The sequence below is a fragment of the Eleginops maclovinus genome, chromosome 1, assembly GCF_036324505.1.
Source record: "Eleginops maclovinus isolate JMC-PN-2008 ecotype Puerto Natales chromosome 1, JC_Emac_rtc_rv5, whole genome shotgun sequence".
NCBI lineage: Eukaryota > Metazoa > Chordata > Actinopteri > Perciformes > Eleginopidae > Eleginops > Eleginops maclovinus.
In genome coordinates, this window is record NC_086349.1 from 14,952,784 (window position 1) to 14,968,024 (window position 15,241).

At 42.6% G+C, this 15,241-nt stretch overlaps 1 protein-coding gene across 1 annotated transcript; it reads left to right on the forward strand.

Moving 5' to 3' along the window:
- Positions 1–554: 554 nt before the first annotated feature.
- Positions 555–14,504, forward strand: acvr1ba (activin A receptor type 1Ba). Its single transcript, XM_063885087.1, has 9 exons — positions 555–744; positions 8,710–8,940; positions 9,033–9,293; positions 9,484–9,714; positions 10,239–10,406; positions 10,560–10,716; positions 11,279–11,403; positions 11,553–11,683; positions 12,200–14,504. Exons 1-9 carry the CDS (start codon positions 681–683, stop codon positions 12,323–12,325), a joined length of 1,494 nt encoding a protein of 497 aa, XP_063741157.1. The 5' UTR covers positions 555–680; the 3' UTR covers positions 12,326–14,504.
- Positions 14,505–15,241: the final 737 nt, after the last annotated feature.

A 15,241-nucleotide genomic window follows, 5' to 3' on the forward strand; every position in this document is an offset into this window, starting at 1 on the left:
AAGTCAAGAAGGCCACAATAAATCCAACCTCACTCCCAACTTACTTATCATTTCATAGATTGTTCTTCTGTTTTAATCATCAAACCCATCATAAATGTCAGAGGCATTTGATTTTATAAGGAATATTTTCAGGTCTTTCCTAAGGAGTTTAAATCCAAACAAGATTATTTATCCTTTTAAAAAGGGGAGATATACCTGAAGTTTTTGTTAATTTATGTTAAACATTTGTCAGTCGAAACCCACACAGATAATTTAAATTTGACATTAAAAAAGAGTCTGAAAACAGCATTACGGCCATTTTCCCACAATGGACCTTTCAATTAAATTCATAATGTTAAGATGTATTCTTTATTCACTCGAATGGTGCATACTCTTTGCTACTGCACACTGTTTTGATGATGTTAGACTGGAAGTTTGTAATCCATCCAACATTTAGTATTTACAACACACAGCCGTGACCTCGGTGGTGGCAGAAAGGGACACGCAGCGGGTAGCCCTCCCCTCCCCTTTAAACATGCGCGCACACCCCTTTAAACGCGTCACTCTCCGGGCTGGCTGGCTAGTGTTTGGCGGTGTGTCTGTGTGTGCGGTCGGTCTGTGGCTGTGTTTCAGCTCTGCTTGTGTTGATAACGACACTCTTCGGACGCATTTCATCGCGGAGAGATGGGAATGTTGAAGAAATGGCTATAAGAGAAGTTGCCCTTACGCTGCTGGCCCTGTGCGGGTTTGTGGCCGTCGGTGATGGTAAGTTTGATCTGAGCACCTCTCCGGCTTTTGTCTCGATGTGTTTTCCCGGACTGGGCATCGCCTGTTGTCGCTCCTTGTCATGGCGCGTTGTGTCGGGGATTTGGCTAACCGTGCCAAGCTAGCGTCGACCTCAATACCACTGTTGCCCGATACAAAAGCCCCTTAAAATGTTGGTTTTGTCTATTTTTGTATCGACTGGGAAAAATCGCTGGATTGGTATGGTCGTTATTGAACACAGAGCAAGTAACCACAACAACAATATGGTGGTGGTTTGTTTCGAGGCTAACGCATGCTAGCTCACTGGATAAGTTTAATAATGTTGTTAATTGTTTTTCCTTCGTGAACCAATCTACTAAATTAAACAATTGTATTAACGCAGTCTACTGTTGTGTAGTATATTGTACCTAGTCTACTGCTGAAGTTATGTTACTGTGCTAACATATTTACAAAACAATCTCCTGTTGGAGTGTGACCCTTTATCACTGTTTTGCATTGGTACAACACTCAGTGCTGATAAGGCATTAAACACATAAATGTGCTCAGGGGCAGTGTCGTCACATGTTTGCACTGGATGGAGCAGAATGGAGTCGCTGAATGAAGGCCTAACCTACTTTGTGCATGAAATGTGTTATTGAGAGTAAACACTGGCAGCTCTTGCATTGGTGTCCATTTGTAAGGAGTGAAAAGGCTGCTTAGTGGCCTCCAGCAGAAAGTGAATGCTGGCATAGGGTGAGAACAGCCGTGCTTTCAGATACCCAGACAGAAGTCAGAGTTGAAGTCTGGGTTCATTGTGATGGAAATGTGGCAAGTGGGGTCTTTTGAGGCGCCAGTTATGGTACCCCTGTCTGCTCCGGCAGCTGAGACACAGTTCCACACGGGCATATGTTGTACTAAACTGGTTTCCACTGTGAAGCAGTCTACTCAGCTTTGAATAACTCCAAACACCATCGTTTCTATACCATGATTTCATATAAAACACTTTATAGAAATACGCATTTTGTGGCTTCTGTACACCATGCTGTTTGTTTGTTTGTTTTATTGCAACATGTCCTATTATGGAGCAACTTACCCAGATAAACATTTTAAAAAATAACTGTAGGATCAGAATAAATATCCTGACTGCATTGTCCCCTGTTAAAGCCCATGCTGTGCTTTAAATAGTTGAATCATGATTCCAAGAATCATAAATATTTCTCCCCCGCTTAGTTAAAGGTGCAGTACGCAAAGGTGGATTGCTTCATTTAAAGGCATGCTGTAAAAATGATCACACCTGAGTGGTCCGTTTGTTTGGCTGGTATACTGCACTATTAACAATGATGTGTGAGGGTGGTTGTGTGGCCATTGCAGACAGGGGGTGATGATGGGTTTTTCCAGCTGGTGAGGTCTGCCATTTAGGGGGCCCACACCTCTGTCTGAAGCCACAGTTTCACACCATTATAATGGATTGCACCATGCAAGGGCTGAAACCAGACAGACCTGAAAATAGCTAAACCAAAGCAGATTCGAGGCCTGTGGTTAGTGTAGTATGTTTCTGTGGGAACACTCTACTCACCGGTTTGATGAATGTGTCATGTGTTGTTGATTCCATGTGTATTCAGGAGTCACTAGTGTTACCCGCAATTCATGCCTGTGTGACGCAGTCTTCCTGGGTGCACTGAGCACAATAGCAATGTGATATGGGCACTGTCAACCACACTGCCGTGAGGTAGGGCGCGTCTCTTTCTCTTCTACCCACGCCCTTTTTATTCTCCATCTCTGTCATATAAATAGGTCTGGTGCTTTATCAGAAGGTAGTCTGTACTGTATCTGTGGTCCCTTTTCTGTTTTACTTCTCACTGCCACCATTGGGTCCTGAGCCAAGCTTTATCATGGGTTATGTTTACCCCCCAGGTTAAAGGAAGGCCACTGGTTATCTCTTGCACTCACTTTTAGTAGCACTTTAACAAGCTATCTAAAGAGTCTTGTAAATCTCTGTTTTGCTTCTGTGTAAAATCAAAGACGAGGCAACAGCAAACAATGAAGTCTGTACATCAACTTGTTTAGGGAACTGCCTGTGCAGGGCTGAACTCAGCCACAGGTGCAGTTTAATGTCATAATGTGAATGAGTTCAGGTGGAGGAAACATGAGCTTCTCAGCTTGGAACATGTGTACACCTGCCCAATAGATTGGAGCCAAGGGAATGTACGAAGAAAGGTTGAGACGGGTTCAAAGGTGTGTTTCTGTAAAGAGCAGAGAGTTTGGCCAGATGAGGAGGGTGTTAATATTTCCAGACTCAAGCTTGAAAAGCAGAAAGTTATATATATATTATTTTTTTCTTAAAATATGTTGCCATTGTCAGGACCTGTTCTAGATGGACGGATTTTTCTGCTGCCGAAACTCTGCAGCTAAATTATGATTGCATAAAGTAATAAATACAGCTCCGGAAGAAGTAAGAAACCACTCCAAATTTCCTTTAATCTTTATCTCTAAATATATGGCAGACATTCCAGTGTCTGTTGAATTCCAACACAGATAAATGTTGTCAGTAGTTTATAGAATACAATAAAAATAATATAAGTCAAATACATGTCTATAAATAATGAAACAAGAGAAAATGGTAATGCTGAAGTGGTCTCTTTTTCCCCCACTGCTGTATAACATGTTAACTTGCCCCCTTGGCTGGAACCCTCCTCCTTTTTAAAAAAACAAACGTGTCTATAATGTGGCACTGATCCAGACAGGGTCGAGTCAGGTTGAGGGTGGTCTAGTTTTCCCCCCATAATGACCTCCGTTGGCCCGGAGGCGCTGGGCCCTAATTGCTACAGCAGACAGTGTAGCCTCGGACTGACCCAGCTTGGCCATTACTGATGTTGGACCACAAGTGACTATTAGCAGAGCCTGCTACTCCACCTTCTGCTGAACACTTCTACATGCTGTTCATTTACCCAGAACACTTTGTCCTGTTTTAAATGTTTTTGTTGTCTATGTTTCGGGTTAAATTTACATCTGCTTTTAGTGCCAAACTTTAAAGTGTACTTGGGAGTGTTGTTATTGTCACAGTACACCCAGACAGACTCGGTAGCTATGTGAGTTCATGTCTAAAGGGCTGAACCTGACTCCCGTCCTCCATTACCCGTCTCTTTGAAGAAGTGTTAAATTTGTTTTTTTGGCTTCAGTTGGAATGTAGATTAGACTTACTCTGCCTCGTTGTTTTCTGCTTAAAGGTGTGCAGTCCACTGACTGGGACGATCCAGAGTGCGGTGGTTGGTAGTAAATCTTGAGATGGCGGATATAGTGTTGGTGTGTATTATCTAGCTAGTGCTTGAAGTGCAAGCAATGCAATGATGACAATGCAAATAAAACAATTCAGTGCAAAGTGAAATCTTACTACATCAACAGTCTGGAACATTTGGTGATGATAACAAGAAGAAGCTCTTTTAGTGTCGGAACATTATCTGAATATGTGTTGTGTGACTGTATTATTTTTCCATACATGGCATTCTTATTTGTTTTGACTTAAGAGTATTTTTTATTTCTGTTTTTCTGAAAGTATGCATAAAATGGGATTTTATTTAAAGATTCCACACTCTATCTAAAGCTGAAACTGTTTTTATTCAACAAAACGGTTAGTAATAAAGACAGATAAAGGAGTAATTGTTAAATCTCTGGCCTGCTAATACTCGGAAAGGGGCTTAATCTCAAGTCACATGGCAAATGCATTGGCTCACAGTACTGTAGTATACTGTTGCATTATACAGGGAAAATTGACCAGTTTGGAAATTTGAGCTGCAGCATAAAATCCAAAGTAGGCCTGTGCTCATGGTTTTTGTGCCTTTGAACTCATCCAGGACAGCAGACAGATGGACAGACAGGATGGGATGTAGCCTGGAGGGTGGTGGTAGAGATAGTAGAAGCATCATCTCCCCCAGAGACTTCACTTTAGAATCAGATCAGTAATCTGACCCTGAGATGCAGACAAAGGTAATGACTTTCCTCCATCCCGAGCATTGATTAGGACAGTGTGTGTGTGTGTGTGTGTGTGTGTGTGTGTGTGTGTGTGTGTGTGCTCTCACACTGTCTGGTGGCGTCTGCTTGTCTTGATCAGCTCTCAGTCTGGTATCTGTATGGATCTAATTTCAGCCAGTGCATTTTGGTAATGGTGCTCTGCTACCCGTACACTCACGCAAGTACCCGACTGTCTCTGTCTGCGTCGCTCAGCTCCCAGAAGCCCACTGTGTTTGTGCAACCCTGCTGCCCTGCAGCGAGCACGCGTATTTTCCACAGACTTCATTATTATCTCCCCATACTAGAAAGTTCACCTCCTGTTTTGACTGGGTTGCTCCGCATGAGTAGAGTGAACTCCTCACACTTGAGGCGGTCATCCAGGTTGATGTGTCAGGCGTTTGGAGTGGGACTATGCTGTGGTTTTTACTCGGGTCCAAGTTAAGGCAATGCTGGTTACGGCAACAATGTTTTATTAATCCCTTCCTCATGGTGTCAGCCATTTCCTGTCTCAACATGAACGGAATGATAGGAACTTCACACACTTGCAGCTCAGAGGAGTCACTCTTTACACATGCAGTTTTCTCCCCATTTCCTCCAATGTTCCCTTTTCCTGTTGTTTACCCCCTCCCGTAAGTCAAAGTCTAGACTGGGTTTTAATGACGGTCGCAGCTGGTCACTTGGGCAGACCCCAACCGCAGCTGGGGGGCCTTGTAAGCCCCGCTCGTTTTCCCCGCTGCCCCCTCCCTCCGTATTGTCATGACCAACTCAGGGCCAGCCCCCTTCCTGTCTGACCCAGAGCAGCCCCCAAACATTGGGGTTGTTGCTGCTCACCCTGGTCTGTCCCCTGTGCGCCACCCATCCCCCCGCTCTGCTCCACGCAGAAGTGCGCTCCCCCACTCCACTCGGCTCTTTGTTCGTGCTGGGCCAGTCCAATCCCTCCTCATGTCGTCTTAATCTCAGCACAAAGGACCAGTGTAAAGACCACCAATTATGGGGATACAAGAGCAGAGTTCACTCCAAAACTGCATGCACCAGCCTTCGCTCAGATCCATGTGCGTTTAGGCTGGATAATATTCATTCAAGTCTAGATTTGTAACGCTTCTGCTCTGAATACAGTGAGATCATGAGCGTTGTGCAAACAGCAGAGCAGATGAAGGCTAGTGGGTCAGCAGGTCTTTCTTAGACAAAAAAAAACAAAACAGAAAAAATGAAGAGACCACTCCAAATGTTTCTTAAATCTCAATCTCTACATGTACGGCAGCCATTCCAGTGTCTGTTGAATTCCAACTCAGAGAAATGTTATCAGTAATTTATAAAATACAATAAAATGTTTTAACTCAAAGCCAAACCTATAAAAGCTGATCACGCTGAAGTGGTCTTTTGATTTTTTCCCGAGTTGTAGTTTGAATTTGTTATGTAATAGTTTTTTTGCACGAGTTGTGTTAACATTTGACAATTATTTAAAGGTAAAGGGCTGGATGATATGTAATCTGTGCTGTCTCTGTTTTCCTTTGATATGTCTGGTTGTATTGGGTCATAATAAGAGAAAATCTAGCAAATCAACAAGCAGGGCTGTAGCAGTATTGCATTTTTTGCTTCAATGTGATGACTGTCCCCAATTAGTTGTTAGACAACACTAACATTATGTTTTTCCTTCAAACATTTTGTATCTCTATTCATAAAACATCACATTCTGTCATAGATCTTCTGCATGTCGGCCACCCGTACTGCTTGTTTGTGTGGAAGCAGGCTACATATGTTCTTTTCACAAGCTAGCCTTTACGAAAGGCAAAGTCTTGCCACAAACCAAACTCTTGGTAGACCACAGACCATCCACTGGAGAAGGGATGTGTGTGTTTTCAGCCATGTTTGGTTTCCTTTCTGAGCTTCAGTCTTTAAGTCTGTGTACCATCTGTCTCACCACACACTGAGTCTCCATGATGGATGAGCTGGTTCGTTTCAAATCATTGTGTTCTTATTACATTGCTGTTGTTAGTTCGTTATTGCATATTTGAGCAATGTGTAAGTCATAAGAAGTAGTTTATAGCCTTAAGTTTAAGTCTAATGAGAAACATGAAGGGCTTCAAACCGAGCTTGCATTCTTCCAGCTGTGATGCGGTGTGGAGAACTTAATCAGTAAAAAGTCCTTGGAAAGAACCATTTGTTTTTCTTCTTTAAATGTCACTCTTTCTTTGGGGATTTTTTGTTATGATGACTCCTTTTCTGGACTCACTAAATTAATGATTTATTTCCCTTAAAACCAATTGATGTCATGCCTAATGGAAAAATGTGGAAGTTTATCTGAATGTAATGATGGATATTGAGCATCATGCAGCATTCTAATCCATATCAGTTATTCTTGTCATGTGTTTTATTTCGGCTAAACTATTTGATCCATTACTGCTGCAGATTAGCGTGATGTTTCACACGGCTTGTTTTTTTCTCTTTACAAGGCCCATCCTGCTTTACCTCTGTGTAATCAGCAGGAAATTCCATTTACATGCACACTGTGGTGAATTTGGACATTCTCCGCATTTCCTGTAACTTTCCCGATAACCTCCTGGAGAGCAAGACACACGCAGACCCAAACAGATGAGAAATAGACTCTTAACAAGTTTTCCACATTTCCAGTTACTGCTCAGTGGACAGGCATAGTTGCCAGCATACACGCTATGTAAAAGCAACCTCCCAGAGTTCAGATAAGTGGAAAGTATTCCTATGACACAGGGGTTTGTGGTTTTGGCCACTGGGCTGTTGCATGCAGATGGCGCAATCAGTGTTCCATTCATTTGGAGTGTTTCAAAAAAGAAAACTGAACTGCACAAAAGTGTGATTGTTTGACAACTCAGCTGGTTCAAGAATGTGCTGAAATCAACTATCAACTTTTGACAGGGACCCAAGTTGTTACACAGCGGAGATCAGTGAGCTCATCTGGTCAAAGAAACCCTCAGGATAAGACACAGAGGATTAGTGGAAGCTTGCTACTCTTAAAATCTTTTCTTTCTTCTGATCCAGACATTGTCTGTGGTCCAACCGCTCCCTTTTATGAAGGAGGATAAGGATTGAAATTCTTTTCTGCCTTGTGTCTCCTCCTGCGTTGTTTTGGGTGCGATCGTCTTGTTCTGCCAAGTCTTCAGTGTTTAGTTTTGAGTGGTGTAGAGTTTGTTTTTCCAACGATGGATCGGGTCATGGCCTGTCACGCCTCACTCACAGCCCTGTTGTCAGACAGACAGTTTGTCACCCCTGAAAGGGCTTCATTCAAGCTGAGCTGCTTCCCTGTTTTTTCCACGTTGCAACTAGTTCCCTGTTCACCTATGGTAGCCTGGTCGTGCTTTGCAGTGTGTTCGGTTGTAGGAAGAAGCCTTTTGTGCTGACCCTATTCTAAATGAGAAGCATGTGTGCTATGAGTCAAAATCACATTAACTCGAAATCTAATCTAAAGCTTTTGAGTTTTCCCCACCAACTCAGTTTCTGTTTCTTGACGTGGCAGCCTTTTTGTGGACCTTCCAGCAATGACCTTCTTTCAGTCTGTAGATGAAGCACAGTAGTCTTATTATGGCGGTGGCAGGAGTTCCATTGTGTCAGCTTTTAACAGGCCCCAGAGCAGGAGTGTGCTGTGTTCATTAGCTTAAACAGTGGCAGCTCTCTGTGTGAGAGACAGAGAAGAGTAATGGAGCAGAATGCTGCATCGGGGAATTTGGCCGGATCTCCCGCTCTCCCCTTGTTGGGTTTCACTTTGTCTGTCCCACTGGGCAGGTCCGTCTCCACCCTGCGTGTTTGGGTTCATCTGCAGTGAAGGATCTGATTTCAGGGCCGCCTGGCTGCTGCTGCTTCTCAACTCCAAGCTCTGTCTGCGCCTCCCAAAATGCCTCCACTGAATCCTGTCTGGGGTTAGCTCGCCCCCTGCTTGATGTAACGTGGTGCTTTCAAAACCTCATAGTGTGAACTGATATTAACTCTCACTTTCCTCTCCCGCAGCTTTACGGTGTAACTGCACAAACTGTGAAAAGACCGGCTTTGAGTGTGAAACAGATGGCGCCTGCATGGCCTCCACATACTACATCCAGGAGAAGAAGCAACACGTACGCATCTGTATCAACCGGGACAATCTGGTCCCCCCTGGACAACCTTTCTACTGTCTGAGCGCTGAAGGCCTGCTCAACACGCATTGCTGCTACTCGGATTACTGCAACAGTATTGAAGTCCCCGGTAAGGCTTCATCCTCAGAACCAGAGCTCCATCAGTTTCAGTGGCACGTTTTCAATTGAGTGTAACCGTCTCTTTTTATTTTGCTCTCCCAGTCCCAACAAAGGAGGGGGACTGGTCAGCCTCAGGGGGCTCCTGGGGGCCGGTGGAGCTGGTTGCAGTCATCGCTGGGCCGGTGTTCCTTCTCTGTGTGCTACTGATGGTCGGAGTGTTCCTGTTCCAGTATCACCAGAGGGCCTACAGCCACAGGCAGAGGCTCGAGGTAGAGGACCCATCCTGTGATCATCTGTACATGGCCAAGGACAAGACCCTGCAGGACCTCATCTACGACATGTCCACCTCTGGGTCAGGCTCTGGTCAGTACAAGCTGTTTATATCTTCACAGCCTATGTGTCCTCTCAAGAACAGTAGCAGAAAAGTCTCTCATGTTGGAAATGCAACACTAAGGGAAATTATCCTGTACTACAAACTGTTAAACCTCTACAACCAGTCATAAATAAACATTCTGACTGGCTAACTTTGTTCCCTTTGTCTTTCCGCTTACAGGTTTGCCCCTGTTTGTGCAGAGGACGGTAGCTCGGACCATCGTTCTGCAGGAGATAATAGGAAAGGGTCGGTTTGGTGAGGTGTGGAGGGGGAAATGGAGGGGAGGAGATGTGGCGGTGAAGATCTTCTCATCCAGAGAGGAGCGCTCCTGGTTCAGAGAGGCTGAGATCTATCAGACAATCATGCTGCGCCACGAAAACATCCTGGGATTCATCGCAGCAGACAATAAAGGTGAGAAACTTTGTGGGCTGTGTAAACACTTGGAGCAAATCCTAAACCAGCCACAAGAAAGTAACAGTAAGAACGAGTCCTTTTCAGAGCAAAAAATGAGGAAGAACCGATAGTTAAAGTGCACCAAATGTCACTTGTTGACGTTTTGAAACCCTATTTTAGAGGACATGGAATAATATTATACCCAAGCCTGTCGAAGTCGTTGTTGGCGCCCCATTCCTAAAGACAATGGGATCCCTTTCCGTTTTCCTCCAAGACCAGCAGCTTCCAACAACAAAGTTCATGATGCATTTTTGTTACTTCCTCTACTGTGGATTGTAAAATAACTTCCTTTAATACCTTTTCCTACTGAGCATGGCTTCTGATAGCTACTGTGCCAAAGGACACTACCCTCCTCCTGTGTTGCTTGGTTGAAGCTAAACACTTGGCTATTTGCACCATTTGTTATTCTATTGAAATGTAGTGTATGTAAATGAATATACTCCATGTTATTTGTTCTCTAATTGTTATTTACTCTCTTTCAGACAATGGCACATGGACACAGCTGTGGCTGGTGTCAGACTATCATGAGCACGGCTCTCTCTTTGACTATCTGAACCGCTACTCTGTCACCATCGAGGGTATGATCAAACTGGCCCTGTCCGCAGCCAGCGGACTGGCACATCTACACATGGAAATCCTCGGCACCCAGGGTGAGATTAACTGTCATGTAATAAACAAAGAAACTGAAAACTGAAGGGGCATATAGGCATACGCATAATACAGTGGTTATTTACAATCATAAAACTTGTCGCTGTTTCTGCTCTCAATGCAAATGTAATGATGTGTTGTCTGCTCTCCTGCAGGTAAGCCTGGCATTGCTCACCGTGACCTCAAGTCTAAAAATATCCTGGTAAAGAAGAACGGCATGTGTGCCATAGCTGACCTCGGCCTGGCAGTCCGCCACGAGTCCATCACAGACACAATCGATATAGCACCAAACCAGCGCGTGGGCACAAAGAGGTAAATGTTTCCACACTCATTCACTTTAAAGCACACTGATGGAGGCATACCTAAGGGATTTAAGGCTATGTCTGGCTGCATTTGTTTTCCTTTTGTTTACAAATCCAACAAGGATAAGATGCAGCAGTAAATATATATTATAAACAAGTTCACAGCTTGTGTCCAAAAACTGTCCTGTTGCTTTTAATTCTTAGTAGCACCTACTACCGTTAAGTTGAAAATAGCCTCCTGTTTTATTAAATGGCTTGACCTTACAAAATGAAACTCTTTATTTTTGAGCACATTTTTCCATCTTCTGGATAACCCAATGGCCTTGGGTTTGAGTGCAGCAAACGGGGTAGAAAGTCACAAAATATCAACAGACACATTGTAACCGTCTGTCATGTTACAATAACAATAAAGAATGTGTCCAGTTTTATGCTTTTGTAAATCATTAGAAGTTATTGAAAATATAATTATTCTTTAAAATGTGAAGATTTTAGTAGTTAAGTAAATAAGATAGTTGAAAACGTGTTGTGCTAATTATTACTATTACTCATTGCTGCGCTGTGTCTGCCTTTAGGTATATGGCTCCAGAAGTCCTGGATGAAACCATCAACATGAAACACTTTGACTCCTTCAAGTGTGCTGACATTTACGCGCTCGGCCTGGTGTACTGGGAGATTGCGCGTCGCTGCAATGCAGGAGGTAAGACCATTATCAACAGCTGATTGGGGGGGTCGGAGTTATTAATAAATAAATCATTATAAGTAAAAATGTATTCGTATAAATGATTCGGTCTTATGAACAGGAGCTTGCAAACGGAGACTGATAAGCTTCCTCGTTGTGTACTGCAGGTATCCACGAGGAGTACCAGCTGCCCTACTATGACCTCGTGCCCTCGGACCCCTCCATAGAGGAGATGAGGAAGTTGGTGTGTGACCAGAAACTGAGGCCCAATGTGCCCAACTGGTGGCAGAGCTACGAGGTATTTCACACTCGTATCAGCTTTACAATAACAGCTGTTTATTTTCCAAAAATACTTTCAGTGGCTGTAATGAAAGGCAGTTGGACTTTACAGGACGTCTAGGTTACTACAGACTGCTAGTTTTTTAATCGATGTTGTTGCGTAGCATTGATGTTATTGTTAAATTCCATTTTTATACTTTTGTTGGTCCATGGTGTTAAGTTAATCTATATCCTACATCCTTTTTTTCTTAGGCTCTCTTATTGACGCAGGGCTCAGCGTTGAATACTGATACTATGTTTCACTGCAGCATTTATTCCTAATGTTGGTTAAAAATAATGTTAGCGGTTTTGTTTTCAGAGATATCCATCAGGTCAGGCTTCATTTCAAGGGAAATATCAATGAAATGATATACAAAACATTTAAAATACTTCAGTTTCATTTAAAGAAAAATATTCCGCAAGCTTTGAAATCAGGTGTCTATTTTTTATGTTTTGAAAACGTTTGTAAACCAATCCTTTGTTCCCTTTCCTGCAGTCGCTGCGTGTGATGGGGAAGATCATGAGGGAGTGCTGGTACGCCAATGGAGCAGCCAGACTGACGGCCCTGCGCATCAAAAAGACCCTGTCTCAGCTCAGCGTGGAGGAGGACGTCAAGATGTGAGCGGCCAGGCGCTGACCTCCAGAAAACACTCCCATAGGAAACAAACACTAAAGACAAACTGCAAATGAAAACCCTGCCAGTTTTAAAGCCACACTCCCAAGTTGTGACGAGGTCTACCTCACCTTTTTAGCCAAAACTACTGAGTCATCCTCCCCGTTCTGACTTTTCTCACCCCCCGCCTCCTTTTGTTTCTCGTGTCTCCTCCCTGTTCCCTTCTACCGCCCCTACTCCATGGGCCGCATCACTACACCACTACCACTGTTAATATCATCACCCTCAAACCTTTTTTTTTTTTCATTTCCCATGGCAGGAATTATTATGTAGTGACGGGACATTTTTGTTTGATCTTTTTTACCTCTGAAATATGTCCCATGATGGACTTAGCATGTCCAGAAAAGTCGGGAATGTTTAAAGTTTAAGAATAATAACACTTCATATTCTGTCGGCAATGCATCGTGACATTGTGTTGCATTGAGTGTGTGTGTGTTTGTAAGGGGGAGGGACGCCAAAGCACTGTTTCTAGTCGTGTGTAATGGTGTCTGGACTACTAGCATGTTTCAAAGACACCAAGATGTCCTCTGGTATAGGCTGTAGCTCATTAGATAAATCCAGTAATGGGACATTTGGTAATTTAGCATGAAAAGCCATTTTTTGCTCTTTGATCCCACAGAAAGGAGTTGCACTCTACTGTAGCTTCCACATGATGTGTGACACCTGCAGGTATCGCATCACAGATGTGGTCCAGTCCAGTTTGAAATTTGGCAGGGATAATGTTTGGGATGGTTTTACTTTTTATTTATTTGTGGATATTTTTTATTTCCTATAAATGAACACTGTGAGATGTGACAAGCCAGACTCTAATATGATATGAAAATGACTGTTGTAGTTCAGTCCAGGTTTTACCATCTTTCAGACCTTCGACTAAGGGGTTGTTGCATTAATTTTAATAAGATACTGAATGCTAACATGGATGTAGCCATAACCCACGTTGGTGACAGACGATGACATTGTGAACATGGAGCTGTGTTTTTAAATATTTTTTTGTTTTGTGTAAAAAAAAAAAAAATCCTGATGGGTGTTTTTCTTTTGATGTTGACATTAGACACTACTGATGATAGGTACATATGATTTGTATATAAAATATGCATATTTTTTCCCCCTTTTATGCCACAAGCACCAGTGTGACATTTGAACATTCATTTTGCTTGAATGGTACTTTCTGAGTCTTTTGTTTTGATCTGTTTGCATGGTTTCTAACTGTGCCAGGAAATAGACATTCATCTGCTGGAATTTGTTTTTAACTTGCCTCTCACAGCAGTTTGATGGTACTACTGATCCAGATGATTTGCTGCAACCTGTTTTTTAAATTTTTTATGTACAAGTGTTGGAATTGCTTGTGGAGTAACTAATGCAGATCTGTTTCTGCATAATGTGCCCTGGGGTGATATCTCTTTCTCATTGACACTGGAATATTTAGGAGCGTCATGTAACCTTGAATTCTGATACTGCCAAAGGCTATTTATTCAGAAATAAGCAAGGCTGCTGAGCGTTCCCACGCAGGGAACATACGGTTAGATGTGAAAAGTAGTTGAGACGTTTAAACTTCAAAGACTGACATGCTCTTAAGTGTAACTGCATGTTTTCATTATACTTCTGCAGCTTGTCTGTCTGCTACAAAACTATGAAAGTATTACACTGACATTTGTCACCGTTGGGCTCTGCACTGTTATGTCCACATAGGCTTGAGTTAATGTTAGTTAAGTCTTCACTTTTTATCCAGAATCCATGTGTCATGTTGGAATCCATTTTTGCATGCTGTCTCAAACACTGGGTCTTCTGCACTGAGTAGAACTTAAAAAATATCCCTCTTCCTACCCGGTTTCTTCCTTTTTTGTTCGGGTCGTTGGCTGTGTACACCAGAAATGTTGCTGCTACTGTTAACATGGGTGGAAGTTCAGCATGCCGATCAGAGAAGAAGAACTGGGAGAGAAAACTGAGACATTGCTGTCAGTTGAACCAAAATTGTCAAAACACTCCTTTCCATGTTTGGTTTGTTGCCATGGGTATATGACCATCAGACATCATGTTCAAGATTTCAAAAATCATTGTTGTGCAAATCTTTTCAGAACTAGTTGAAAGGTGTATATAGATGATATACAATAAATTCCTCTTTTTCTAATCTGTGTCTTCAACTGTGTTGCTTATTCAAGATGTGCAGCAAGAACTATTTCTACTAACACCATTAGCTTACATTAACTACCAGACTACCCAAAACTAAGCTAACCTTCAGCTAACTTTCCCAACTGTGTATCCATTTATATTAATTTACCTATTTCAACTGTTCAACAATTACTTTAAGACAACTATTTCAACTTTTTTTCCATTACTTATACCTACATATTTGATTTGTGCATCCTTTAGTCTATCGTTCATCTTTTTATTATTGTACCATATTTGTTCAGGACGTCTTTTCAGCTCCATGCTGTAATTCTTTACCGTTATTTAATCTTTTGATTTCCGTCAAATTGATAGAAAACAACTAAATAGTACAAGGTATTTTACATTGTTTCAGACGTTGCTTTTCAACAGTTGTAACCTAAAGTCTGCTGCTAAGTGTCGCTGTTGCAACGGCCATCTTTTTATTTAACCCATAATGCATTGCGCGACTGCTTAAGGATTACCACAGGCAGCTGTCTGTGGCAAGTCTTAGTTACATTTAACTTGTATTTTTATGAAACTGGCCTCATTGTCTAGAAGCTATAATAGATGACGAAATTCAGCACTAACGGTTCACCTGATAGATTTTTTCCCCGAGGGCTTTTAGCTGCATCTCATGTATGGTTTGACTCATCCAACCACATACAGCCACCTGCTTTCATATGACTAAAGGTCTACTACAATCAAGGGGACCTAGTT

Bases quoted from the DNA above. Each gene is read 5' to 3' on its own strand.
- acvr1ba (XM_063885087.1), top strand. From the start codon at position 681: ATGGCTATAAGAGAAGTTGCCCTTACGCTGCTGGCCCTGTGCGGGTTT. The intron at 9,715-10,238 runs GTGAGAAACTTT...ACTCTCTTTCAG, and splicing joins CATCGCAGCAGACAATAAAG to ACAATGGCACATGGACACAG. The intron at 10,407-10,559 runs GTGAGATTAACT...GCTCTCCTGCAG, and splicing joins GGAAATCCTCGGCACCCAGG to GTAAGCCTGGCATTGCTCAC.